This window comes from Oxyura jamaicensis, chromosome 15, assembly GCF_011077185.1.
Source record: "Oxyura jamaicensis isolate SHBP4307 breed ruddy duck chromosome 15, BPBGC_Ojam_1.0, whole genome shotgun sequence".
Lineage (NCBI taxonomy): Eukaryota > Metazoa > Chordata > Aves > Anseriformes > Anatidae > Oxyura > Oxyura jamaicensis.
Window position 1 is genome coordinate 3,727,329 of NC_048907.1, and position 27,906 is coordinate 3,755,234.

General features: G+C 46.6%; 1 protein-coding gene and 1 long non-coding RNA gene across 2 annotated transcripts in view; one reads left to right on the forward strand and one right to left on the reverse strand.

Annotated features, from left to right (window-relative positions):
• LOC118174777 overlaps nt 1-23,221 on the reverse strand; it is a 113,428-nt gene extending 90,207 nt beyond the window's left edge. Inside the window, exons 1-9 of the long non-coding RNA XR_004754770.1 lie at nt 22,947-23,221; nt 19,159-19,267; nt 13,587-16,958; nt 10,947-11,882; nt 9,610-9,773; nt 6,350-6,497; nt 5,677-5,849; nt 4,302-4,421; nt 2,180-2,348 (exon numbers count right to left, since the gene is read on the reverse strand). This is a non-coding gene — a long non-coding RNA (uncharacterized LOC118174777). The remainder of the gene's footprint in view (nt 1-2,179; nt 2,349-4,301; nt 4,422-5,676; nt 5,850-6,349; nt 6,498-9,609; nt 9,774-10,946; nt 11,883-13,586; nt 16,959-19,158; nt 19,268-22,946) is intronic.
• RFLNA (refilin A) lies at nt 12,794-27,886 on the forward strand. The gene is made up of 4 exons (XM_035340393.1): nt 12,794-13,015; nt 13,051-13,414; nt 23,580-23,689; nt 25,554-27,886. Exons 2-4 carry the CDS (start codon nt 13,196-13,198, stop codon nt 25,885-25,887), a joined length of 663 nt encoding a protein of 220 aa, XP_035196284.1. The 5' UTR covers nt 12,794-13,015; nt 13,051-13,195; the 3' UTR covers nt 25,888-27,886.
• The last annotated feature ends 20 nt before the right edge of the window (nt 27,887-27,906 follow it).

Below are 27,906 nucleotides of genomic sequence, written 5' to 3' on the forward strand. Positions count from 1 at the left end.
TGGATGTAAAAAGATGTGTAGGAAGGAAGCGGACCAACCAAACTGAAGATTCAACTGAAGATGCTGCAGAAAACGTGGCCACTCGTATAACCTCAGCAACAGTAAGTGACCAGTTACTTGAGTTCAGCTTTAAAGACTCATCAGCAAGCAGTGACGGACTGTTAAACTCTTGTGTCAGTAGAGATGAACTGAAATACTGGAAACACTTTGCTTTTTCTGCGCACAGGTCAGACTCAGGCCATTAAAGACAGTTGGAACAGGCTCCAGATGAAAGAGTTTAGGCGTGGTAATTACAGTATGAGACTCGCTGTCAGTATTTGTAGAGCAATCTTTTCATGATGCATAGCAAGATGAATGGGTGGGGTGAATGAGATGATAACAATTCATTGCAACCAAGGGTTTTCTTCTTGCTCTCATTCCTGTGAACCTCTGAAACCATGGACAGATTAAAAATAATGGAAAGCACAAATTCTGTGCTTTGAGCAGCTCTTTTGCTCTTGTGGGACAGCACCTTTTTCTGGCCCCCAAAACTACTGGTGCAGACAAACTGCATCATGGAGGGACCTCTCCATTTCCTAAACCTGAGGATGACAGCATTACATATTCCAGGAGCTATGACTGCTGCAAAACCTCCTGAGCAGAAAACCAGATCATCTCCTGAGACAACATCTTCCATCTGGAGTTGATACTTCACAGGGAAATTATACATAAAGAACTCTTAACATTGAGTTTGCAGAATGTTCTCTCCCTCCTTGTTTATTTCAGCAAACAGAAGATAACTGGCCACAGAGGTGGCAAAATCATCCCATCACCTCTCTGACAAGCTCGTACCTTCATACTATCGTGGTGGCTAAAAAGCTGTGGATAGCTCCAAATCAGGATTTATTTTTAGGTTTCCAGACTGTGTATATTCCTGCCAAAAAAGCCTGGTCCAAAGTTTATTCAAGTCCACGATAAAAATGTCTAATGGCGTGAATGACCTTTGGATCAGCTCCAAAGAGTGTGCACTGATATTTAGCACTGGGGCTGGCTGGGGATTCCCTTTGGGAAGGCTGCCCAGTAAAGAGGTGGTTTTCACAAAATTGAAATTTTCAGGGAGAAAAACATCCTGATTTTGAACCCTCTTACCTTTCAGAAGCAAGAAATAAAAATACACTTTTTTTTTTTCTAATTTTTTTTTCAATTAAGGAAAGTCAAGAAGCAGCATTTTTTATAGGGCCTGTTGGAACAAAATCAGAAAACTATGTTTTGGTTTGAATGTGTTCAATAAACCTTTAAAACCTCATTTTCCTATAAGTACCCTGCTTCACTGAGGTTGTGGTTTAGATGTCTCATCTCTCCCACAGGCTCTTTCCTTGAGGACTCCATTCTCCATGATGCAGAGTGGACTCCAAGGTCTGCGAGACATGATAGCAGCTATACACCGTCCCCTGAGAAATATGGGTATTAAGTTCCCAGATGACAGCTGCCAGGAGGAAATACGATTCAAGGCTGATGCTCAGGGTTGAATGTAGTTGAAGCAAAGCGTTTTGGGTTAATCGAACAAGCTAAAGTGAAGCATGTCAACTTGGAGCTCGGCAACACATACTTTTGATCCAAAAATGTCAGAGTAAAAGTTACTGACCTCTGCAAACCAAGATGTTTTGAAATTTTTTGCCATGAAAAATTTGGAAACATCAGTGTTTCTTCACAGCCAAAGAGGGAAACAAAGGTTAAAAATTCCCAAGACAGAAATTCTGCATTCTATTTCACTCTTGGTAATGCTACAAGGAAGAAAAACTTCACGTCATTGCAAGTACCAAGAAATAAGAATGGTAGCTGTAGCTGAAAAGCCCTGCAGAACTGAGCACCAAACATCCACCCTCTCTCAGCAGCTGTCTGTCCCATACTTCAAGGGTCCTTTCCCAGGATAACACACAATCCCCCACGCTGGAGGGATTTGAGAGTTGCCAGCTGATCAGAGAGCAGATAGTTTTGAGTAGCCACTTCCCTGGATGCCCCAGAACACCATGGAAGGATGCATCTCTAGGGCTTTGAAGGAAACTAATTTGACCTTCGTTGCACCATTTTCTTCCCGGGAGTTATCTAAAGGGAGGCCAGCAGTCGTCCAGTCTCACATACTTACCACCCAGTTGACAGGCAATAAAGTGGCACATGAGGCCAGCACTGGGAAAATCACCTTTTGATCTCATTGAAGGTGGTCCTCAAACCAGGTCATGCTTGAGAGAACTGGCAGGGAGACTGAGGAGAGGCTGGGCTGCAGCTGTCTGTGCTGGGGCGGTCTCCAGTTCAGCAGAATATTTGCCTTTCTCTTGCTGCCAATTTTGGAGCCTTTATAAATACCACACCTAAATAAAATGGAATAAAAATAAATGATCCTCTTCAGGCACCCCACACCCTTCCATCACCCTCCCTAGGAACAGCTCAACATCCAGGGGCTGCAGAGATGCACGGAGAGAAATTATTGTTGAAAATAACTATTCTGTGGAAGAAAACTATTTATGCTGGATCTGGAGCAAGGACAAGGTTCCGTTACCTACTAATAATCAAGTGAAAAATGTCATCCCAGGGCCTGCTGTGCAGCCAGCAGTGACTTTTGCAGCACAACCTGTAAGTTGTAGCAGCACAGATGCAGGCAGGACACGGTGTGAGGGAGCAGCCAACCCCTTCCTTGTCACTCGTCCTGCAGCAAATACTTCACAAGTATCTCATCATGTCCTCACTAGTAAATCTGTCCCTTGATGGTTCTGTTTTGCCATGGTTCTGTTTTGCCATGAAGCACAAAGCTTAATATTTGCTAATTATTTGCCAAGATGCCTTTGTCCTTGTGAATGCTCCTGATCCCCATCATGGGGCTATTCCCTGGGGGTCTTACACTCACAGGGCAATATCCACCAAATCCCAGCACGAAAAAAGAGCTCTTGATATTAAGCCACCTGGTATGAAGAAGGTGCTCAGCCAGAGATGAGACTGAAGGTAGATGCAGCACTAATTAGCTCTGAATCAAAACACAGCTCCTAGGAAAGGGTAAGGCCACACACCTTCAAACTGGACAAGCTATACAATCTATAAAAGTCAGCTCTGGAACATACACCACAGTGTGCTATTTACGGCACCCTTTTATTGTTGTTATTATTATTGTTATTATTTTCCTTTTTACCTGGGGACTGAATGTTTGGGGACTGTGGAAGGAGAAGGCCGTACATCTGGAAAGCGTCAGATTTAACGCCCGAAGTCATCAGCCCAGGTCAGCTAAAAGTACATGTTTGCTTCCAGCAGCAGCTGTGCAAACTCCTGTTGCCTTGGTTGTGCAGGGCTTATGTAAAGATTCCTCAAAGACAGTGCCCTCTTTGTGAGCCCAGAGCTCTGCTGATCCCTGGCAGTTCCAACCCCAGTTTCAAAAGAAACGGGCCTAAAATGGCACTCCCACCGCAAACAGATGTGTTTCAGCCTCTGTCTAAGGCAGCATTCATTTCATCATGAAAAGGAAAACATCATAATTTAGGGTCACACGTCTCTTGCCTGTCAGTCAGGCACTGCCAGCTATTTTTACAGCATCCCAGGGTGTTGTGGCAGTCTAGAGAACAAGTGACACACCTTTCCAAAGGCTGTGCAGAATGATACCACTCAGCGAGAAGCTTTGGTTTTGTCCCTGACTTTTTTTCTGAACAGAAAATATCTCTGTCATATATCGTGTTTTTTTCTTCTATTGCACATTGATTTTCTTTGCTTCCCATTGCTCCACAGGCTTGCTCTACCCAGTGCAAAATATGTATTGTAGTGTTAGAACTTTGCTCATGGCACTGTGGCATGTGGGTGGACCAGATGTACCATGAAAACAAGCTCTCTCACAACAGTAGCCAACAGTCGAGCAAAACTATACATACTGTGCGAGAAGCCAAATTTCACTCAGTGACTTCAGTAGCTTTTGGTTGCTCCTGTTTCACATTGTGATCGAGTCTGGCCAATTTATTTAACCTAATAAACAAGATTTTAATTATAAACAGTCTGGTAAAAATACCGGTCATCTGAAAGAGGCACAGAGACCATTATAGAAAACAATCCCAAGCTTCCCTGCCTTGTAGCCAAATATTATATCTGCGATGCAAATAAAGCACCAACATATTTACAGTTCAGCGGGAGTTTTGATCATGTAATAGCTTCAGGGTTCAAACCACTGTTCATTAAAGTCAGTAAGAGTCTTTGCATTGACTTTAATGAGCTCTGAGCCAAGACTGGAACATACAGAATTTTACCAAGAATTCAAAGTGGAAAAAACCAACCTTTGCCAAAGCTCATACCTTTGGTCTTTCTGAAAGCTGAATGCCTGAAGGGACCATGCTACTCTTGCTGTGCAGTTTCAGCCTCCAGGGGCAGAAAGTCCTGCTGTGCCCCTCCTGGCAGTGCCAGAGTTCCTCACGCTGAAAAATCCACCAGCAGATTTCATTACAATAATTGCACTAGAGTTAATACTACATTGTAGAGAAAGTAGGCAAGAAAACGCAAGGGAATAAAATCCAGATGATCAATCATCTTTTTTTACTGACACTGTCTTTATGTGGGTTGTTTTCACTGGAAATATACACCTAATAATTGCCCAGGTTCCTTGTTTTTTCAACATCATTTCTATGGTAAATGCCATTAGTTACTGTGCCATGGTGATTTAAAGCTGAAAACCTACTGTGACCTGAACCAAAAGATAGATTAACTTATCTGCTTTAACAAGGAGCTGCTTGAAAGCCTTATAGGAAATATTGTATGAACTTAAATTTCATATGGCCAGTAATTACTTTTCCTGTTATTTTTCTATTAAAGAAATACAAAAGGAAATGGGGGCTCTGTGCATAAAGGGGACTGGGTTGTAGTGCTTTTAATCTGCAGGTCATCAATTCAAGGTAATTTAGCTGATGACTCCAGTGGCCTCAGCCCAGCTGAGGGGACTGTCTGGGGACAGGTGACCTCACTTGGCCATCCACCATTGCTAAATTCTGGAAGGCAATTCAGTAGACTCAGAGGACTTTGACTGACCAAGCTTAAGCTTGTATCCCGTGTATGGGGCTGTTGTTTCAGGCCCAGCTGCTAAGCAGATGGATACAGCGTGGTCAGACACCAGGGACCTAGGTCAGTCCCTCTGAGCACCACATACAGAGGGGTCAGTCTGTCTAATTATTACAGAAATCAAAAGAGACTCCCACTGACACAGGGTTATTCCTGGATAGCCACGGGGAAGAGCAGTGTGAGAGCGATCTGCTGAGAGCCTGCTGATAAGGATAAATGAGAAGAAAAATGGATTTTCAGCTCAGTGACCTCTAAGAATGAAGTTACTGATTTCCAGGATCTATGGTCTGATATCCTTGAAGAAAGTTCAATTCATAGCTTCCACTCTTCCATTAGGAAAGACGCTGAGATCACGAAGCAACTAGTTTTCAGTGGGATATTATCCTAGACTTTTAACTTGAAAAGTTCCCTAGGACAGTGGATTCTAACTTTTTTTCCCATTTGTGGACTCTCAGCAGTGATGCAGCTCCTGTACAGTGAATTTAAGCTGACTATAGACTTGCTTTTCTTGGCTTCCTTCCACAAGTGACAAGTTGACAGCTACTGCTCTTGGAAGAAGATGGCCTTCCAATCCTCAGGTCACCATATGGTGCACAAATCATTTCTTTCATGTCATACCTGATTTAGAGCTGTAGGAAACAGAGCTAGGAGACCAGTGAAGCCATCTCCCCCACTGTCCATCACGTGTTACTGTGTCATGCCCTGTTTTCAACGTGCCATGTCTCAGCAGGCAATTTGAGAGCTGTGGCTGTCCTTCCAAGCTTTATAAGTGTGCTAAATGGGGTGGATACCTGCAGAAGAGATGTGCCATTGACTGAGACATTACAGAGGGAATAATATCTTGTAAATCAAAGAGACACAATGCTACACCAATAGACTAGCCAAGAATATGAACTATAGGAGTCCTTACAGTAACATCCATTTGTGGAGTCAAGAATTTAATCTGTAAGTTGCTCAGTGAGGATTTACATCTCCCCTCTGGTCCTGCATTCTAAACAAACATAAAAAAATCAGAAAAAAATGTTTTTTCTTGGGAAGAGTTATCCTCACTGTTATTAATAGTTCTTTCATTTTTTAGAAAACTCCAGAAAATCATAAGCTATGAATCACTTGCTTTTTTTGACTTTTTTTTTTTAAAAAAAATGTGCTCATTTTTCTTTAACCATGCTTAGAACAAAACTGTCCTTCCCAGAACAGTATTTTTCCCTTGCTTGCCATGAAATTAAGTAGGATAGAAAAACAGAAGTAGGAAACATAGCGTATGTCTAGAAATCAGGGAGTGAAAACATACCAGCAGAAAGCGACCTAGTTCTCACTCTGAATGGAAGAGTAACCAAAGGAAAGCACATTAGACATCTTAGCAGCTTGTATTCCTCCATGTGGTCTTTCTTTTCTGGCTTTCCCATCTGACCAGTCATTATTAGCTCTCCTACTCTGCCCTATGGATGGAAATGGAGACAGATAGAGTCAAACATTACTCTGAGTAATTCAAATAGACCTTGCTATAGTTAGCAGGAAAATATGCTGTAAACAGTTGTTATCCCAGACTTGCACTTCAACAGGCAGGGTCCATTTCCAGCTGGGCTGTCTGGGGACAACCATGAGCATGATTCCAGAGTTTAAGACTAGCTCTTCTCAACCTAAAGGGAGATGCTGTGAGCCCTGCTGGTCATCCATGGCAGGGAGGGCAAGAAATGCACAGAAACACTTCCCCTCCTCTTCCTCTGAGGCACAGCAGTTGGTTCAAATGAACAAAGCAAGACAAGACACAGTTTGGATCAGAGAAGCACCTATTCTCCAGCTGGAGTGTCAATCCAGCCCTGCATTCACACTTGGTTACAGATTTCACCATACCCTTACAGCATCAAACACCACGATGTGCAAGTACAGATAAATTCTGACCGCTTTACTTGTACCATGAAATGGCACCGGTCTTATCCCACTTCTGCAATCAGACCCAGAGGCAGGTTGCACTTGAGCTAAGAGGGGTTTAGTTCTGTGGGACATCCTGCCACTGCCTCCCAGATGCCCCATTTGGCCTCTGCTGGTACCCAGCAAAGCTTTAGTTCTTTGCTTTTGATGCCTTACTCAAATCCTGATGCAGTCCTTCCACACGCCTGCTTGGTGCGAGAACAGGCCCACTGGGGTTGCAGAGCACTCCCCGCAAATGGGCAGAATGGCCATGTAAAAATCAAATCCACATGACTGCATTTATAGGCAACCAAAGAGAGGGCTGCTCTTCCAAGAAAAACTTTTCCATGTAAAAGAATTCTTAATCTCCCCTTTGACTGTCATTGTTGAAATGATGGCTTCGCAGGCTTGAAATTTAAGACCCTATCGGCCTCTTTTCTGTTAGCTGTGATTTATGAATGGTTTCGCTGTTGATTATCCCCCAAGATTACAGCATGTCAGCCCTGACAGACAAGCAGAGGAAATTTCACAGGATAACGGGTATATCCTTCGCCAAGGCACTGAGGTGTGTTTTGACTCAAGCGTGTAACAATATCAGCAAATGCTGACTGGACTCTGAACAGGCTACATGCAGCACCTTACTCAAAGGCAAGCAGGATCAGCAGAATTCTTTATGATGGTTTCTCTGGGCTTTGGACCCCTTGCTCCCTGTTCAACATAGCATTCAGTTATTTTGTTTGCCATGTTTGTGGCACAAACTGTACAAACTGCAGTCAAAATCGAGACAGTAACATTTGCTGCAATGTAACCATCAGAGATCATCCTTCCTGACTGCAATGTAAGTCCACTGTCTTGTCTGGGAGATGCACTGTCATTCTGTCAAGCCCAGAATATTCAAAGGAAATTTGCTATCTTTGATTTATTGCCAAGAACAGACACTCCTGACCCCAGAAAAGATTTTGTGGCTTTGTTTTCCATTTCTTGCTAGACAGTTTGTTCCAGGTCACTGCTAGGAGGGAATGTTTATCTGGTGAAGGTAACAGGGCTACGGCAGGTGAAGCCACAACCTGAGGGAGCTACACGGCATTCTGGTTTCTCCCACAGTACAGTACTGACACACTGCTAAAGGGAGACAGAAACATGTTACAAGCCCTTGAGGTGGCTTGGCAAAGCTGTGCATGAGAATATTCCAAGGAGAAGCAAGTGCTTATGTTAGTTTGGTTCCTTCTGGGCTGTGGCCTCCACTTGACCAGACAGCCAAGATTCCAGGTTGCAAGAATTTCTGATGTGGGGGGCTGCCTAAAAATGAACGAGCAGGCCTTCTCATGAGAGAGGTGCTTTCATCTCCCAATAAACAGCTTCTGCTTGTCAGGCAAAAGGCTCCCTTGATTTGAACTCTGCCGCACTGTTCCACAAAATGAATTGTTATTGACATGTGGTTTCCAGGTCTGGCACTATGGATGTGCTTCCTGCTGCGTGTAACATCATCTGGACCTGTGCAGTGAGAGGCAGTATAGCACCCTCGTGCTGTGGATCAATTTTTGCCAAGGTTAAAAAAAAATCTAGGAGGTAGCAGGCAAGGGTGATCTGCACCTGATGTACCTGGACCCTGTTCTGAGGCTGCATTGCCTTCATCTTGAGAGATGCTGCTGCTCTGGGGCCTTTCAATACCATGGTCACGAAGACACTGCAGAGAAGAAAGGCTGTACCTCTTTGGAAGAAACCAAAGAGCAAAGCTACATCCAACTCTGTCCCAAGCCATTCTTACTGGGGCTAGTTATACTGTGGGTGTTCTGAAGGATCGGGTTTGACTGTGAACCAGAATGGACATTCCTAGCATTCTTCCAATTTTGCCACCCAGCCTGCTTCAGAAAAAGTTCTGATGTAGGTGTTTGTATCCTGTCTCTTTCTTCTCTCACAGTATTTGTCTTTCGAGCCTGGCAGCAGTGGAAGGAAACTTAGCACGTGATGCTGACATTCTGCCATGTCTGTGGGACTGCAGATTCCTAAAGTACTCAAATCTAGCTGAGAGAATAGCTAGGGAAACAGGAGGCAGAGGACCTACCCAAGCATGCAGAGGTTTGAATCCCAGTGGATTGAAGGAAGGGTATAGGCTTTTATTCAGCAGCTGGGCTGCTCACATCAGGAAGGCTGTCTGGGCTCCTGCCTCCAATGCCCACACAGTTCCTTTCTCACAGCTGCCCACCTGTGCTACGATTTTGTGCTAGTGATCTGACATGTCTTACCTGTAGGGTATTCATGGGCATAAAGGGCTGCTGGATATTGTAGCACAATTGTGCTGGATAGATGAGCTTTGCTAGAACCGGGACATAGGGAAGGGAGGCAGAGAAATGGTCAGGGTGGTGGAGAAGCTGCAAGGGGAATCCAGGAATACCAACAGTAGGAGCAGTGTCAGACATGAGTCCTGTGGTCCTTGGCAAGGCAGCCAGTAGCAAGGGGAAATGAACATACAAACATGGGGACAAAGTGCCAGCACTTAACTGAGGGATCCGTGAAGACACATAGCCCTCAGCAGGTCTTGATTTGTAAAGCCTTTCCTGGAAACCTCAGGCACAATTAAACAGAGTCTGGGGAGCCTGGGCTCAGATCACATTGCATCCCTGATGCTCTGCTTATTACCTGAGAAAAGCTGTCAATGCCACGTGCGGTATCGTCTGTTTGGCACACAGCGGGTCTCTCTCTGGTCCTGAGAAGCACCGAGCCCCTGCAGCTCCTCAAAAAGCTCAGAAATTTCTTCATGTGGAAACACTCACCCATTTCAGGACTGGGCCTGGGGTCATGTTCTAGAACAAAAAAGACCAATGGAAAAAAAAAAAAAAAGTTGGAGAAGCTGTAAGAACTGTGTGTTTCATAAAGACCTCTTTAATCAATGTTGGCAGAAATACACCTCTGTCTGAGTGTGAATCTTAACAGATACAGTCCAGCTGGAATTTTCCCTGGTTTTCTGCTGCTTGACTCGCCACTCCTTATTTATTGTTGTTTTACACTCAAATTCCCAGCTAAGTAGGGTTATTCCTCCAGAGTTAGTGCTGGTTGTAGAGACCGCTGTGCCTTCACACACTGCTGCCCTTGTATCACTGTGTTTGCACCTGTTTGTCTACACTCAGCTGCTTCAGAAAACTTCCCTCCAGACTTTTCCTTCCTCCTTGTCCCACCATACACATAAGGGCCCAGTTTCCCTGCTCCCAAGCCAAGACACAGGAATGTGCTAGTCCCCAGTGATTCCCTCCAGCAAATTAGAAATTGCTGAACCAAGCAAGGTTTCAGTAGAGCAACATAGCCTCAGCTGAAAATCCCCTGCTTGCTGTTTTTCTTCTTCAATAGGGCACCATGAAATATTTACATCCAGTTTTGACAGGGCTAATTCTGCTGCCCCATATATACATCTGCGTCTGCACACTGTATCCTTCACTGAGTTTCTACTCAGCCAGATTTTCACTGGCCAAGAACCAGACCCTGTGGCTTCAGGAGGACTTCTGACCAATGAACAAGTAATTTCCATCACAGCCATCAGGACAGGAGGCATTTCTTACTATCTGCCACCCTGTGATTTACACCAGAGCACTCCATCTTAGTTAAGCTACACAGTACTAACTTTAAACAGACAAAAAATAACGCCATAATATGTGCATACACATGTACTGCAGCACCCAGCAGCAGTTTAGCTAGTTATAAGTGAAGTCAACACCCTTATAAAGGCTTGGGGCTGTTCAACAGTGCCTAGCTCATCAACGGTTTAGAGCTCAGCAAACCCTAAACCATGAACACCCACTATTGTGCTGAACATGCATACTGTGCTGAAATTTGCTTTTAAAAATATACATGATTTTTATATATATATATATATATATATATATACAGGAAATACTGAATTATAGCTTCTCAAAACAAGAATCAGACCCCCTCCCCAATTGCTCCCTAAGTTAGAATATTTCTGAATAGGATTGCATACTCACCCTTGCCTAGAGTCCCAGTCCTTTGTCCTGCTCTGTTTTTTTTTCCTTGGAGGAAAGCAGCTTTGAAGACGCTCCTTCTCCTTGGACATACAGCCTCACCAGTTCAGGAGAGGGGCTGGGGAACAGGGCTGCAGGGGAACTGCTGTGCTGAATGTCTGTAGTTCACAGCCAGAGAATCCTATTATGTGATAGGTAACAATCCAAGGCCTAATTTATGGAAATTTTGACCTTCAGTCCCCTTTGACATATTCGGATCAGCCACAGCCTGTGTGAGATGTTAAAGCTCTTACAGTAAGGGGCTCTAAATCAGCCTGTGCGGCTGCTGGAGCCAATGAGTGGGTCAGAGGTAAGAATTCACTGAGGTTCGTGTGTGGGCTGCTTGGAGCCTGTTTGACATTTATAAATCAGTGACATTCTTCTACACAGCTCAGTGCATACAAATCACTTCAGTCTCTCTGAGTCTCTGAGTAGGGCCCCTCATGTCAGTGAAGGCTGGATTTGGGCATCCTTGGCCTTTCCTTTTGACTTGTGCAGAATAAGCCTAAACAAATCCAGCTTTATTAGCTAGCAAGGTCACCTACCACCATTAAGTGTGACCTGATCCCTCAGGATAGTGGAGTGAAGGATCTTTTGGAACCAAACCTATCTCCAAAGACTTTGTTGTCTTCAGGGCTTGGTCATGCAAGTCTTCAACACCAGGTGCCATACCAGATGCCTCACGCTTTCATCAGCTGCCATAACAAACATTGTGTTCATTAATATTGCTACTAGTGTAGCACAAACAGCCACAGTCTGTTCTGCTCTGTGCTGGGCGTCAAGAGGAGGTGACCAGCTGGATGTCAGCAGCTTCCCAGGGAAACCTACCTGCTGCAAATAAAGCTCCACCAGGCTGAGACCTTTGAGTGGGCCTGCCCCAGATTTCTCACAGTCTGGACTCTATGTAGAGAGAAAACATAATGAGAAAAACATAACCAGGGCTGCTGACAAGGTAACGTTAACATCAGCCAGTTATTGTGCAATGAACGTCCATCTCAGCTTCTGCAAGCCTGACCTGTTTAACCACTGCTTGTTTCTCCAAACCCCGAAGGTTCGCATGGATACCCTGTTCCCCGAGCACTGGCAGTGCCCTGGCACACCCTGCTCCTCCCTGCTAGCGGCTGTGCTGGCCTTTGGGACACCCTCACGTTGCACTTACAGTGGCCCCAAGCACACGATGGCTGGGACATTGAGGTCAGTTCCTCAGCGGTTGTGGACCAGCAGCCGTGGAGCTGGTTACAAAAAAAAAACACATTTTGGGCTGTGCTGAACCCAAAGGCTGCCGTGAGGGCTGGGCTGACAGAGAGGGGCCGATGGTGGGCTTGTACACTGTTGGGTGCACTGCCATGGCCACCTGCTGTCCCACTGAAGCTGCCTTGAGGTGAAGAGGGACGATGGTTCTTGGGAAGAGCTCTTCCCTCACGCCCACACGCTGAGGGGAAAATCTGCTGGGGGGGTGGGGGGGGTGGGGGGGTGGAAGGCGGTGAAAGAACTGAGGTAAAAATTTGACAGAAGTGAGGTAAAAATCTGATAGAACTCAAGGAAAAAACTGACAGAAGTGAAGAAAAACTCTGAAGGAAGCAAAAACTCTGAAGGGAGCGAAATCACCGCAGGGAAAGCGCAGCCCCGCGATGGCGGGGGGCTGCTCGGGGGGCGAAGCCTGAGGGGGGGAGGGCGGGCGGCGGCCGGGGCGCTCCCCGCCTGGGAAGAGCCTGAAAATGTCGGGCCGGGACAGAGCTGGGGGGCCGGAGAAAGGGGAGGGCGCTCCCCGGCTCCCCTCCCACCCTCTCCGGATAAATGGGCCGGCGGGAGGCGACGGGCGGGTGGCTGCAGCTTGCGGAGGAGCGCGGCCTGTCCGGCCTCGGCTCCCCCGCCGCGCTCAGCGCTCCCTGCCGGCGGGGCCGGCTCGGGCTCCGCCGCGTCCCCCCTCCTTCCGTGGGGCCGGGGGACCGCGCCTGTCTTCTTCCCTTCTCACCTTCCCTTCCCGGGGAGCCGCCTGCCGGGCTGGGGGAAGGCAGCCGGGGCAGCCCGTCCCGGCCGATGCCGGCTGTCCTCGCCGCGGCAGGCACCGCCCGGGCTCCGGCAGGCTGGTGGCGGCCATCGGGACTCGGGGCGGGGGCCCCCCGGGCGCCCTTCTTCCCCTTCCCTCCCTCCCTCCCTGGGAGGCGCTGGAGGATTTTCTCCCGCTGCAACCCCCTCGCTGCCCCCCAGACATGGTAGGTCACCTCCAGCTGCAAGGGATGGACGAGAGCCTGAAGGAGAAGAGCCGGGAAGGCTTGCTGGACAGCCCGGACTCGGGGCTGCCCCCCAGCCCCAGTCCCCCTTTCTACTCCCTCTCGCCCGGCAGCGGCGAGGGCCGAGCCGGGGGGTGCAGCAGCAGCGCGGACCCCCCGGCCCAGGGGCACCCTCGAGAGGCCAAGGACGGCAAAGTGGTAAGAACCGGAGGGGGGGAGAGAAGGGCCGGGAGATCTCCGGAGCGGGCGGGGGCATCGAGGACAGAGCCTGGGCTCCCCCCTCGGCTCCCCCGGGGCTGCGGGGCACCGCCGGGGGGTTCTGCTGTGCTCTGGGGTGGTGGCACCGCGGGGGGGACCCCAGCAGAGGCACCGGAGAGTAAAGCCAGGTCTTCGCCGCCTTCCTTCAGCACGCAGCGTGCTGGCACCGCGCTGCCCGGTACGTGCAGGCTGCCTCCAGCATCGGCTCCCGGCTGCGCGCCTGCATCCCGCATTCCTCCGGGCCTGGCCGTGCAGCCACGTCTGCTGGAGCCCCCGCTGAAAAAAGAGAGAGGGAAGGGTTTGTTAGGACAGGGTACAGGCGTGAACAGTTTGTTAGGACAGGGTACAGGCGCCTGTCCCGGGAGTTGGTGTGGGGACATGGGCTGGGGAAGGCTGCGGGTCCCTGCCCCGTGGTGGAGCTGGGTTTTGGGGTGTGCATGGGGCAGGGTTGGTTTGGTGGTTTGTCACGCAGGACCATAGGTTCTGGTTAGCCTGACACGGTGCCTGGCAAGCAGCTGACTGCAGGGTAGGATTTGTGTAGGTTTGTGACTATTATTCAGGTTTATTTTATTTATTTCTGTCCCTTAGCCATAGAAAGCCTCTCTAAAACACAAAGTTTAGAGCATAAGTGATGGTGGGGGAAGTTTTTAAAGGACGATGAAAGTTCATCCCCGGGGATCTTTCAGATTTTTTTTCCTAACATATAAAAGGCTTTTGTAGATGGAGTCAATGCAGTTAATTGACTGCTATGCAGAATAAAAACTGCAACACTAATCTTTCCATGGGGAAAACTTATCTGCCAATGGATTAGTGACAATTCAGAGACTTCTTCCCAGTAGAGACACTTTGCAATAACTTAGCATACCCTTCTTTTCTTCCTCAAGTTCTTAGGCTATTTCAGCTTATTGAAAACTGCTTTTTACTCTCAAGCATGCCAAAACCATCCCCAAGAACAATGACTCCATCTCAACAGAGTACAGTGGGTAGGGTGTGAGAGATTAATTATGAAAATAAAATCCCAAATCCTCTAACAACCACTGACTGCGGATCCAACTTCACAGCCTTACCTGCTGTTGCCTGGGCGTGTGTGCCGTCTTAATGGGACGGCTTATGTTCAAAGAGTTGCTCACATGCCTCTGATTTGGCAGGATCAGGCTGTTGCTGTGCATTTGTAAAATAAAATGTGGGAGGATGATGAATGAAGATTTGCTGGACCAGAAAACAGCTGGGGTGGAGGTGTCTGCAAAGCTCCATGATGGGGATATAACAGCCTCCATTCCAGTAATTGTGACAGTCAGCCACCACTCCTCTCAAGAAAGCCCTTAGATACTGAAAATGAAAGATCGTAAGAAAAGAAAAATCTACCTCTTGAGCTGCTTGGATTGAGAGTTGTAGTGCTCCTAGAGGAAAAAGAAGTTATTCTGGTGATCCGTGTAAAGCAAAACTACATTTTCAAGTTACTTTTCTTATTTTGATCACAAATTAGTACTTTTAACATTACAGAGGAACTCAAAACTGTAGATGTTTCTGATTTTTATATCACAACAGCATGGGTACCCTTGGGCCCCAGCTGTTAGGGTAGGGGTTTCATATACTGTGGATATTTATGTGCCCTTAGTAGGTACAGAAGATCGCATAGGTACTAACAGTGAAGCCAATTTGACTGCATTATTTGGAGTGGTGCAGGATGGTGCTCTCTGAATCTGTTTGGTATATTGCAAAATAAAGAACCAGGCAGGAGTTTTTGCTCTACTTGACTGCACAGAGATTTTTCACTTCTCACTTCCAGCCTGCAAATACTGTACTTGCAGCTGCTATTAAGAAAACAGGAAAAATACAGACAGCATTGCTTGCTTTGTACTTCTACATTTCAGTGTCTAATTAGCTTTAACCTTACCATTTAACAAGGACTTGCAGATCTATGAGCAGTTATGCAATCCATGAATGTGCTTCTGTTTAACTCCACTACTCGGCTGTTCATCCGAGCATGCAGAATTGGCAAATCAATAATTGCAGCTATTTGCACACCAACTCATGCTTTTTTAATTGCTGATTATGTTAGTGTTTGTTTTGCTTACGAACGTGACAAAACCAGGAATGCGGTCACCACTCGTTGTGCTATAGTAACTACAGAACCATATGTAAGCTCAGTTACTAATGGCCAAAATTCTAGTATGTACAGTTAGAATAAATTGCTGTCAGGTGAACAAAACAACATTCCAGATCTGGGGGAAGGATTTCCTACCATTGCTGCAGACCTATCAAAACCACCGGTCTGAACCCAGTTGCGTTCTTTTGCAGTCAGCTATTTTGCTCCAGCTTCGCAAATATGTTGAAGAATTTTTCTGCTCTAGGATAGCTCTTCTCATCCAGACCAAAATGAGATTGCATGCCCTTATCGAAGACTTCTGTGTGTGTGTAAAATCCATGCTCTCCCTGCTTTGTGTCATTAACTGATTCTGAAAAAGTAAACTCTTTTCTCTTTAATAAGCACGACTTTGTTTCAAAGACAATGCACCATTTATTCACATTTAACCAGCCAATTTGGCTACGGCTTTGGGATCCAAGAAAATATGAAAGGCAATTTAGGACCAGAGTCATAAATACCACAAGTTCAACACCATTTAGGGCCTTTTTAATATATTTTTATTTTACTTGCAGTGCAGCAGGAATTGGCTTCTATTTCTTCAAGTAAAGTCTTTGTAGGAAATTTGTCAGTAGTTTTGTGCTTAAGTGCAAATATCCTAATGAAAATAGAAAGTAACTTTGACCTTGTTCTGCCTTTTCAATCTGAAACATGATTAAATTGATCTTTCGGCTTGGGTTACTGAATTCCCTAGACTTTTCTTGCAGTGCTGGGCCAAGGGGAACACACATACCATGGAATAAATGTCTAATGATACACACAAAGAAGCGGTTGCTGGAAGGGTAGGGAATGAAATGGCATCAAGATAGCCAGATCTGCTTAGAGTTTTCCCTCTTGTTGTTGCCCTGTGATATAGTTTTAGGCTAGAAGGACTGATTTTGAGTTCTTTCTAGTGCTGCACTGAAATAAACGCTTGGCATCCAATAGCATCACTTCTAACGGATACAAGAGATCAGGAGCACGTTCATCTGCAGAACTACCCATCGTGCTTTCTCGAAGCAGCCTACTTCTTTTTACCTCCCAATTCTGCTGCCACTGCAACGAGATCCTTTTCATTTGAAAGATTAAATATTTATGAATTCAACCAGCCTCACCGTGCACTGACTTCCGTAGGACTATCCCAGTAGGTCAGTGTTCAGATGAATGCCCCCGCACAGGGAATTTCTACTTACGTTCAGAAGCTGTCTGACGACGGTGTGGTGCCAGAATGTGCCCTCTGTGATGGGAAGACATTCCAGCTTCATCTTACGTACCGTGGTGGAGTGCACCTTGACACGTGGTGTAGCTTTCAAGGGCATGGCCCTATCAATGGGGTCCAGGTCAGCGTGTGTGCCAAGCCTGTTGGATTTTTTGTCAATATCAAAAAACAACAACAACAACAACCACCTTTCCCTGACATGCCACTTTCTGAAGAGCCTTTGGGGCCACAGAGCCCTACACTGAAAGAGCTCCAGGAAGGGGGGGCTGTGTCCTGGGGACTGGGTGAGGAGCGTGGCCATCGCAGTGTTTCCAGGCAGCATGTTACTTCCAGGCCTGCCACCCCCTCCAGGAAAAGCACCTGGAGAGAAAGGCCCAGCACCCCCAAGCTGAGCCAGCTTGAAGCCTGCACATGCAGCAGGTGACACATCTTCCCAAGTCCTCGTGGGTCCCAGCAGCTCTGAGGAAAGCCCCAAGCTTGTGCAGAGAGCAAGGCAATTTCCACTGTTGGCGTGGTGCCTTTTGCCCCAGTTGCTGTTCAAACGAAGTGAAAGTGGGCAAATCCCTCAGTAGGCATCAGTCTGCATCACTGGTGCAATTAGCAGCAAGAAGGTGGTGTCAGTACACATACGTTGGTGTGCTCTGTGTCAGCTGTGGGGCGGGCAGGCACGTACTCTTGATTCAAGCAGTTTGTGATAAAGGCAAGCAGGGAAAAAGTCATAGGACTCTCATCACCTATGCTAAAAATGTGGCTATAGCTAGGGTGATGTCTTCTAGCTGTTTAATTTCGATTGCATCTCTAACCCTGGACAATAAGTGGAGTAATACTTTTCCCTCTGGAAGCAGAAGAGGCAGGAAGGATTAATTCTTTGAAATAATAAAGCCCTGCTTTATATTTGAGGTCTGCATTTACTGTTATCACTTCCAAATAAAATCTCATCCGGCTTTAGTATAAATTACTTGTAATGTGCGCTACATAAAGATATTGGGAAAATAAATGGTCTGTAAAACAAATACTGCTTATCAACTAGCGCAGAGAATGTAGATGTGTGTCAAATAACTCAGCCAGATCTTTCAGTACAGCTGTAAATAACAGCTGAGTAAAGTGACATTTTCATGGGCCTGACATGTTACCGTAGTGGGAAAATGTGGTGAGAGATTTGCTTATGCCCCAGCAAAGTTAGGAGCTGGGAATTTGGGAAGCTGTATCCTGTTTGTATCCCTGATGCTTGGAAAACCGTTTCCCCTTACAGTCCCTAGGGATCTAATGCCAAATCCTGGTGCCTTCCGTATAATGACCATACCTAAAGGAGTCCGTTCTGGTCTGTCTCGCTTTCTTTTTTTTTGGGGGGGGTTATTTTTTTCAAGTCACATTAATTTCCTTCCTTTCTTTTTGCTTTGCTACCCATAATGTGGCAGCTACAAGAACAGCCAGTAGACTGCAGGCCCATTTCATGGCACGTTATTGACCATAACTTCGCTTCCATTCTTGTAAAATACCCCAAGCAAAAAGCATCTTAACAGAGCCCAATAATTCTAATTAATTATTGGGGTAATAGAAGGTTATTCTGCCACCGTACTATTTTTGCTGTTATTCTCTGAGGTCTGAATATCCCCAGGAACCAGTCACTGAGGTGTCACTCCTGGCAGGTACAAAGCAGTGACACGGAGTTGAAGGACGTGCATCAGTCCTAAAGCAAGAAGTCCTCTGCAATACTAATGTCAGCACAAAGGAAGTGCTCTTGATCAGCAGTAGGTTGAATTCTCAGTTCAGCAACTGATTTTATGTGCATTTATTTATGTACTCCTTGAAAAAAGCAGAGCTTAGCTACCCAGGCCTTTACATGCCTGAAAGGCATCAGAGTTAAGGCAGAGGGAAAAATGCGGCCAAACAAGAATCACTTCAAGTTTTTAATAATACTTTAACCCTTCGCTGCTTAAGACAAAATTATGTACTGGAAAGGAAATAAAAATGCTGACATATTTACCGCTTAATTTTTGTTCACCTTGGCTCTGTTTTAAGGGCATAATGTGCACTTCTGCTTCCTCAACCTTCCTGGACTACCAGACTCACGTTCTCCCTGGATAAAGATGCAGGATTGTGGTGGCTTCTGCAGGGATGTGCTGGCTTCTACTGGGCTGTGGAGGATGGTATGGGTTGCTCAGTTTTCTGCTGAGCATCTGCTAAGTAGCAACACAGCTCTAATTACTGGGGACAGATTAATTAGGTCCCAGCCATAGCCTTCCAGCACAGCAATCCTAGGGTTTCTGTGGACAGACAGACCTTGACTTGTGGGCAGCCTGCTCTAAACGGCTTGTGCAGGGCTACAAAGAAACTCACCTTATTGTGAAGTGTCTTGAGATCTCCGAGTGATTGCTAGAGATGAGCCAAGGGTGGTCATTTCTCTGGGCAGGTCAGCAGTCCGGTGTTTCTGTTCTTTCAGTCATTCCTGTGCAGAAGGAAAAAAAAATGAGTCAGTTTTTGTTGTTGTTTTTCTTTCTTTTTTTTTTTTTTTTTTTTTTTTTTGACAGGCAGAACATTTTTGTTTTGTTTTTACCTTAAAATAGATTGGAAGGAGCTGCTGTCAAACTGTTGCCAAAGAGCCAGCTTTTGGCGTGTGTCAAGCATTCGGCATTTGAGCCCCAAAGACACATCTTCTGGAAAGCTTGGATACCCTGTTACTTGCTTCCAAGCTCCAAGTGAGATTCAGGAGCAGGTATTTCAGAACATCACTGGAACAAAACAAAAAGTCATCTGAAGTGCTTTTCGGTTGCTGCTCTGTAAAATCTGTGCTTGCTGTTTACTGACCCTTCCACCCTGTGCAAGCAGTTCAGTTGCTTGGGGAGCAGACTGCAGGGTCTTCTCGATGACCCCTATTTTTAGACCATGCTTTGTAAAGTATTTACATCTTCCCTCTGCAGAATTCCAGGTGACTTCTGAGGTTTTCCACCTGCAGCAGCTGATGGTAGTGCTCATGGTAGTTGAGTGTGGATCTGTAATAGTCTCTGGTGGGTGGCACATGTCGCTCACTGGCTTTGGCTTACCAACGTTCACAGTTGTCCCAGCTTCCTAAATTAACAGGCTTAGTCTGCAGATCTGAAGTTGATGCTAGCTTACAGCATGGATGTATGAAATCTATGCCAGAACTAACCTGGAGGGAAGCAAATCCTGCTCTCACCAAATGCAGTGGCAACATGTTGACTGATAGATTGCAGTCATGCATGAGAGATCCTCCGTTTCTCCCTGCACGCTGGTAGTTTCTGCAGGATGTTCTTGTTTCCTGTTCCCTGCTGTGGGGTTTGTGATTTCAGCAGACAGCATTTGCCTCTGTCCCCACGTTCTGACAGAGCAGCACCCCCGGCACGCAGCAGGCTGCAGAGCCCGTTCCTTTACAAACGCTGGGGGCCAGATGCCCGCGAGCATTCCTGCGAAGCCACAGAAAGGACCTTGCCTCCTGCATCCTTGTCTCCAGGGGTGTTCAGAGCATGCTTACTGTCAGCATATGTTAGCAAGAAGTGTGAAGGTTTGTTTGCCTGGGAGCACTGAAGTTGCTTCTTTAAAATTGTTCCTTTAACATAGCACTTTACAGACACCCTTTGCGGAGCTCTTACAAGATCTGGATTTCTCTTGTGTTAATCCAGCAAGGATGCTCATGGTTACCACCCTTCCAGCTTTGTTATTTGGTGTTCTAGCAAGCTAGTCTGGATCTTAAAAGCAGCTTAATTCACAACTGTTCACAACTTTCCCTATAGAAAAAGCACAAATAGAAACAGGCACGTGTGTTTGTCTGACACAAAAACAGCTTCATGGAAGAGACATCAGCTGTAGCACAGGCTCTTTTACACAGGAAAGAAAATCTCCTGCAGGAGGGACACATATCCCCAGCCCTTCTGCCTTCACCACGTGAGACAATCTGCACCACTTTGCAGGTGACCCCCCAAGAGAGGTGGCCTTTTGCAGAACCCACCAATGCATGTGCACATGGTGTTTGATTCCAGCACCCAAATGAACCTCTTCTCATGCACAAGATGTCTTTAGAAAGAGCACAGGATGTTTGCAGGCCTTTAAAAGCAAGAGATCTGCACCCTTATGAAGTAGGGCTTGTCGGATCTAAACAATTCACATTTCAGAAGGAAAGGGCTTTATTTACAACCAGAAAAGCTGCCCTTGCCCTTCCCTGTAAAGAGTGTTGAAAGCAATCCAGGAACGATCTTTGCCTTTCAGCCAGTGTTTGCTAGGGAGAGTGAACACATTTTCCTCCCCCCATATGAATTTCCCCATTTTTTCCCTTCATCCCTTGTACAAATATTGTCCTGTTTTGGCAGCGGATTAGAAACACTCAGTCAAAGAGTGCCTGGCCATTTTACCTTACAATTTAACACACTAGGAAAGTGCAGGGATGTTTCAGTATGGAAAGAGTAAACAGCTTTGTGGCTTTGGGACATGGAATTGAAGGGCTTGGAGAATTCAGATGAAGCAATGACATTTTTTGCCTTGGCCTAAGGCAGTGAGCCCAAGCCACCAGAGAAAACCAGACCTCAGCTAGTGTGAGCTGACGCTGTCAAGCGGACTCCAGAGTTTGGCCTGTTAACAGCAGTCGAGGGGTGACCTGGTGAGCATCGTGGGGATCTTTATGCTGTATAGGGCAGGGCACAAGGGGAGGCACCTCACCCAGCACCAGCAATAGGAACAGGGCCACAGCTCCAGGATTGCCCCCTGTTCCTCCTAACCAGAAGGTGCTGGGGAAGGTGGAGGGAAATGGCACACCAATTTCTCTATCCTCAGCTACCTTCAGCGGACACTGTGAGTCTGAGATGATCTTACTGACCAGGAGACGGATGAAAAATCTGTGTGATAGCACATATGGCTAACGTGTGGTGGAAAGTGGAAAAACTCCATGAGCTTTTCAGCCACCTAGAGACCTTTCAACCCTGCCCAGTGGCTGCCAGCCATCTCCTTTAAAGAGACCCTATGTACCTGTGTGCCATAAATCACTGCTGACAGAAAAGTGGTGGCAGGGACCAAAACCCACAATGACATTTTTCCAGGATTAGGCTTAATTAGCTGCTGGGCTAGGTCCAGACACCAGACACAGGACCCCTGTATGTGGGAACTCACGTTTAAGAGCGCTCCACTATAGAGAAGTAGGATTACTCATTTTTGTGGTGGGCAGGGGAGCCTAGGCTGGACTGTGACAATTTGTCAGACTAATTAACTGCGGGATTAAATTAATCTTAAGAACCCACTTTCAGTGGCATGATTTGGAGCAGCTCCATTCATTAAGAAGTCCTGGCTTGAAACTGGTTCCCTGCATCGTAGCAGCCACAGGGTGCCCCAATGTCTCACCCCGCGCTCACTTGTGCATGGTTAACAAGAACATCCCATGGAACAAGCCAGCTGCTCCTGGCATGAAGACTTCAGCAACAGCTCATCTACCACATTCCCCACTCGATCGTTCCAAGGAATACATTATTCTCAGCACACATTTATATTTATGTGTCTGTATAAAATCTATAGAAGCACTACTCACTTAAGTAGAACCACATCCTTTAAGCCAGCAGGCTTGGGCCCTGTCTCTGTGTTACATCAGACTGAGAGCCCTTCTTTATGCTCGGAGTCTTTGTAGGAGCTCGCAGGCAGAAGAACAGTTTTTGTTTTGTTTTGCTTTTTGGTAATTTAGAACTGCCCACTGCTTGATCCAAGGAAACATTTCTTTCTGAAATATTTTATACAGGACGGTTCTAAAGCGCTCTGGGCCCCGAAGTAAGGAGGTTGTGTCCACTCATCAGCCAGGCTGCAGCTCCTCACACAAATGGACCAACCATTGCAAATGAGTTTAAAAACACATTTTAAACAAGTTCACTTCAGCACCTGAAGCTTGCAGTTACAAGCAGGTCTAGAAAGCAGCTCATCTTGCCTGTTTTGCCTGTGAAGTCCTGGCTAAAAACCCAGCTCATGAGAGGCTGTGATAACTCGTAACAGAGAAGGCAACACCAGGGTTAAAGAAGACATGTAAAGAATTGCAGTTCTTAATGAGAAATGAGAAAGGAGGAAGGAAAAGAAGAGCTAAATTTCAAAGAGCGGATACTGCAGCAGAGAATGGCAGAGGTCTGGGCAGAGTCACTCACCTGGGTGGTCAGCTGGGCAGAGTGAGGTTGGTCGTGGTGGGTCTGGAGGGCAGCCTGCTGCACCGCATCAGTCCTGCAAGCTGGAAGGCAGCTGCAAACAGAGACAGGAGGGTGGAGATGTCTTAAATGCAAGGCCTGCATGAGGTTTGTCTGTGCAAGGGCAGGGATTAACGGTCCCATTCCATGCCAACCATCCTAAGGCTTTTTTTTTTTTTTCTTTTGGCAATTTGCCAATGGTCCTCCCCTTTGAGCATTCTGCATGGGGAGGAGTGCCTCCCTCCTTGTGATGAGCACCCCTCTCACCTGGGGCTCTGCTACAAACCTAGAAAGAGCAGGGATTACGGGAGGGAAATGGATGATGCTGAGAGAACCAGCAAGGCGAGCTTAGCTTGTGTGCAATTAAAATCAGTGCTGCTGCAGTGATGTGTTCTCATTGCTGAGGAGCCTGCCACCTGCAGTGTCCCCTGCAAGACTCTGAGGAGACCGAGTTCAGCAAGGCTGGAGGCACTGGTGTCCCCTGCCAATGCTGAACGTGCTGTTCCTGACTGCTCAGCTCTCAGCCACAGCACGTTAAGAACTGTGCCAGCCTCATCCATTGTGTCACAACGCTCACTGTGCTGTTCTTCCCTGCAGATGCCTTACCTGCTTCTGAACCCGACCATGCCGGAGATGAGGCCTCGAATGTACCCTGTGTTTTTCGGAGAAAGCATTGAAGTCAGCCCTGAGCCCGTGCAGGAAATTAGGTACAGATGGGGTTGGGTAGGCGGGTGGGGATTTCTGTCCTTTTCCTTGTTCTTTTTCTTCTGAAAAAAATATATATATATATATAATAAATGTGTTTAAAAATGGGAGTCATGGTTATTTTGATGGAAAGGGAGGGAGGGACATGTAGGAGGGTAATACCTGAGTTAAAGATGGCAGCAGAGGTGGAGGCAACTAGGCAAGAACTAGGAGGAGGTTGTAAGAGAAGACTTTACTTCCAAGGCCAACTCATTTCCAAGGCCATGAGAGAAAACTGTTACCATCTGTAGGCTTGCCAGCCTATGCTAAGCAACCTAGTGGTCTTTATCCTGTTCCTGCTGACTTGTATCCTCAGAAGAAGCAACATCATTATACTTGGCACCTGTTTTTGTTGCCCCTTGCAACAGAGAAACCAACACTAGCTCACAGAGAATTATCCTCCTCATGCTGGGGTGGTTCCTCAAGCCAGCAATTGAGGTGTTCTGACCTCCTGTGGGACTGCAGGCAATGGCCTGTGGATAAACGTCCCCTGCTCTTCTTTTGGTGTGGAATGTACTCTGCAAACAGCATGGAGCGGTTACACACAGCTTGGGACACGGACGGTGGGAGGACTATAAACCCAGTTCCCACCCCGCACAACCCATGCAAATGTCTCTCTGGAAATGTACCCCAGTAAATCTCTGCTTGCTGAGGAACTGCCGGCAGGCATGGTTTTATGGTGATTACATCGGAGTCTTGTTTTATGTGCGCTGAATGACTTGCTTACACCCTAGCTGTGCAAAATACATTACAGCAGCTCGGATTACATGCAGTGCACAATCAGTCAGCCCCCCTCCGGGTGGAGGTAATGACAAGCACACACCCAGCTTTTAATCTTTTTTACGTGGAACTGCACATTCCTTGGCTGCTGATTGCCAGAGGAGCGTTTGGGGAGCGGGGAAAACAACTGAAAGCTCTGCAGTTCCCCATGGACAGGGATTCTAGCAAAAGCGCTTTATTTGGCTTGGTTTCCATCCATCCCTTCTGGAGGCCAGCACAGAACACGCAGGGCAGCGACATCCTACGTTCTAGGGGTTCTTCATCTGATAGCTTTGATCATGGCCCCTTCTTTGGAGCCCAACAGCGTGGATCTTTGTCAGCCGTAGCCCAAAGCATCTATGTGCTTTATCAGCTATTTGACCACTGCCTGTGTTTTCTGTAGGCCCCAATAAGCAGCCTCACCCCTCATCTCCCAGTGCCCTAATTTTGAGTATTTGGGTTTCAGTTTGTGCCCTGATGGCAAGGCAATGTAAAGAGAAAAAAAAAGGACAAACACACAACAGTGGCACCAAGGGTCTGTTACACCGTGTTTCTGCCACCAATGCAAACCTTATTTATGGCATTATTTTCCTGCTGAGACAGAGCTTGCACAGAAAACAGAGACTGATAGCAGCAGCAGGTGTGTTGTGCAGGGAAGTAGATGCCCCCTGACCCCAATGGGACGTTTACCTCCAGCACAGCTCTCAGGATTGAGCTGAAGCCCCAGTGGGCCCATGAAGGAAGTCAGAGGAAGTAGCAGGCTGCCTGGAGCCTGTGCAACAAGGCATTTCTGTCCTGGCACAAACAGGCAGGCTATGTCCTCTGTGAACACGCACTGCAGAAATGCTGAGATAGCTTCACAGCAAGGTAGGATTCCACCAACGTGCTCCAGCGGGAAGGAATCTTCTCGACCCTCTGCTTTGGATTGTAGGGTTTGCATCAGTTCCAGTGTCTGTGCACTAAGAGGTCACAGATATTCCCATCTCCATAGGGTTAGAGAAGAATCCCGCTTATCCTCTCACCTTTGCTGACTGGTGTGTATTCACGATACCTTGCTGTCCTGTGTAGGTGCAATTCCGAGGTGAAGTATGACTCTGAGAAGCATTACCGGGATGACATCTTCTACGGCCCCATCCCCACTGTCACCACCTACAGCGAGACGGTCATTGCTGCACCAAACTGCACCTGGCGGAACTACAAGTCCCAGCTGATCTTCGAGCCTCGCCAGAAGCCACTGAGGTTTCAGAGCACGACCATCATTTTTCCTAAGCGTGCCAAGAACATTTACCGGACCACCCTCAACTACAGCCTGGGCTGTGCCAAGCGCTGGTTTTCTTCCAGCGTGCAGCTGGAACTTTGCGAGGAAACCAGCCCGTGTGTCATCTACAGCGAGACCCTCTGATCCACCCTGCCGCTGGCAACCTTGTGACCTCAAGGAGGCCGTGGCCTTTGCTGGGTCTCTGGTTGGGCCCTCATTGATGATGACTAAATATTAATGGCTGGAGAAAACGTCACCTTGGGTGAGGATGAACTGGGAGGAGGCTTGCAGGGCATGGGATGGTTCTGATCAGTGGAAGGCTGGCTTGCGTTTTGCGACGTTCCTGACATTTGTGATCTGGATTTTATTTTATTTTTTTCCAAGCATATCTATTTTTGACTTGTGCTTAGATGAAATCAAGATGACTAAGGACCCTATTACCCATAGCAGAGTGCTGCCTTGTGAGCTCTGTAGGTCTTTTCTAGCACACGGATGAGACTCACTTCAGAGCTATTTGCATCCGGCCTGCCCAGAGTCAGCATCCGGCCTGCCCAGCACACACCAAGCCCAATCCCTTGGAGTTTAAATGCAGAGGAAGATATTTGTGTCAGTACTTCACATCCTGCATCTAACAGCTTACCTGGGAGATAGCTGCAATATTACACCACTGCAAGAATATCAGGCCTAACTTGCTTGTGGGAGTGGGGACTGTCAGCAAGAAAAAGAGGAGGAAAGCAGGTGCACAGTGCTCTTGCCAGCAGCTAGCTGTTTACATGCTATAACAAGGCATGGCACAAGCAGGTGATGAGAGGAAGGCCCACCCTGACCCACAGCCACTTCTTCTGCGACCCCAGCCTAGCCATGAGGATGCAGGGGAGACTAAGGAGACTGAATAGCAATGGGGCTGTTTTCTAAAAGTGTCCAAGGGCCTTAGGAGTCCTTTTTCAGAAGTACTGGCAGCCCAAACGCTGCCATGCTGTTTGTTGTACCTAACACCCAGTTTACAGGGATCTTTATGCACTCACTTTTGAGCTTCAGGATATTACAGAGAGGAGCATAGCACAGCAAAATGTTATCTAGCTTTAAAAAAGCTGGTGCACGGTTAACTTGAGAGCAAGGTTGCTCACCTTCTCAGTAGTTTCCATACCTGTGTTGTGGACAGCTTACCTGGCTGTGGAGGAGCATCCAGACTGTCTCTGTGTAGAGCCTGAAGTATTGAAGAGCCAAACTCTGTGCAGGATTTTCTTAATTGGCCAGGTTGTAGCAATTAAACAGGTATTTCACAAACAGCTGAGCTGTCCCTGCAACAGGATCAAAAAGCACAGAGGTAACAGGAGTCACTACAGCCGTCGTAAGGTAAACCAGTCCCTCCCATGAATCACATCTCCCAGTATCTCTTCACTTCATTAGCTTGCTGAAAACCTGCAGGAGCCTGGATTCCTACAGACATATAACCTTTGAAAACGGTATGGAATTGTCTCCAAAAATCATACCAAGAATTTTTGCATGCTGCTCAGAAGAGCCCAGACTTAGAAAATAACCACATAGATCTGGAAATCAATTTCCAGCTTTCATTCTTCTAAACTTTCCATTTTTTTCTGACTTGCTGCAAGTCTGATTGAGTTATTTCAGAATGCAGCTAAGAAGCCAAGCCCGAAAGCCTATTAACAGTGTCAACAAGACACAGCTGATTGCCCAGAACAGTTGACGCACAAACCCACAGAGATTTTAAAAAAAAAATCCCACAAAAAACAGTCTGACAAACTTTAAGAAAAATAGTAACCTACAAAGATACTTTTTTTCCATCAATTTCAAAAGGCAAATGGTAGGTGTGACCAGAACTGTGACCTTTATGAAACAGAGTTCTCTTGTTTAAAATGAAGCACTTTTTTTTTTTTTTTTTTTAAACCAGAGGTAAAGTCTTTATATTCAACCTTAAATCCTGAAAACTGAAGCATCAATAGTACTGAAGCTCATATTCTATGGTAGTGGTGAGCTCTGCCTCTGGGAGTTAGATCTGGGTAGGGAGAAATGTCTCATAGGATTTCCAAGACTTCCACCTACTGCAGAATTATTTTCAGCAACACAGAAAGGAGGATTGTATTTGTTACTGGTCAGATTTTGCTGTCACTCACCATCAGCAGCAAAGCCTGGAAAAGCAAC

Coding starts and splice junctions, on each gene's coding strand:
- RFLNA (XM_035340393.1), top strand. CDS start 13,196: ATGGTAGGTCACCTCCAGCTGCAAGGGATGGACGAGAGCCTGAAGGAG. Junction 13,415..23,579: donor AGGCCAAGGACGGCAAAGTG/GTAAGAACCGGA, acceptor TCTTCCCTGCAG/ATGCCTTACCTGCTTCTGAA. Junction 23,690..25,553: donor GAGCCCGTGCAGGAAATTAG/GTACAGATGGGG, acceptor TGTCCTGTGTAG/GTGCAATTCCGAGGTGAAGT.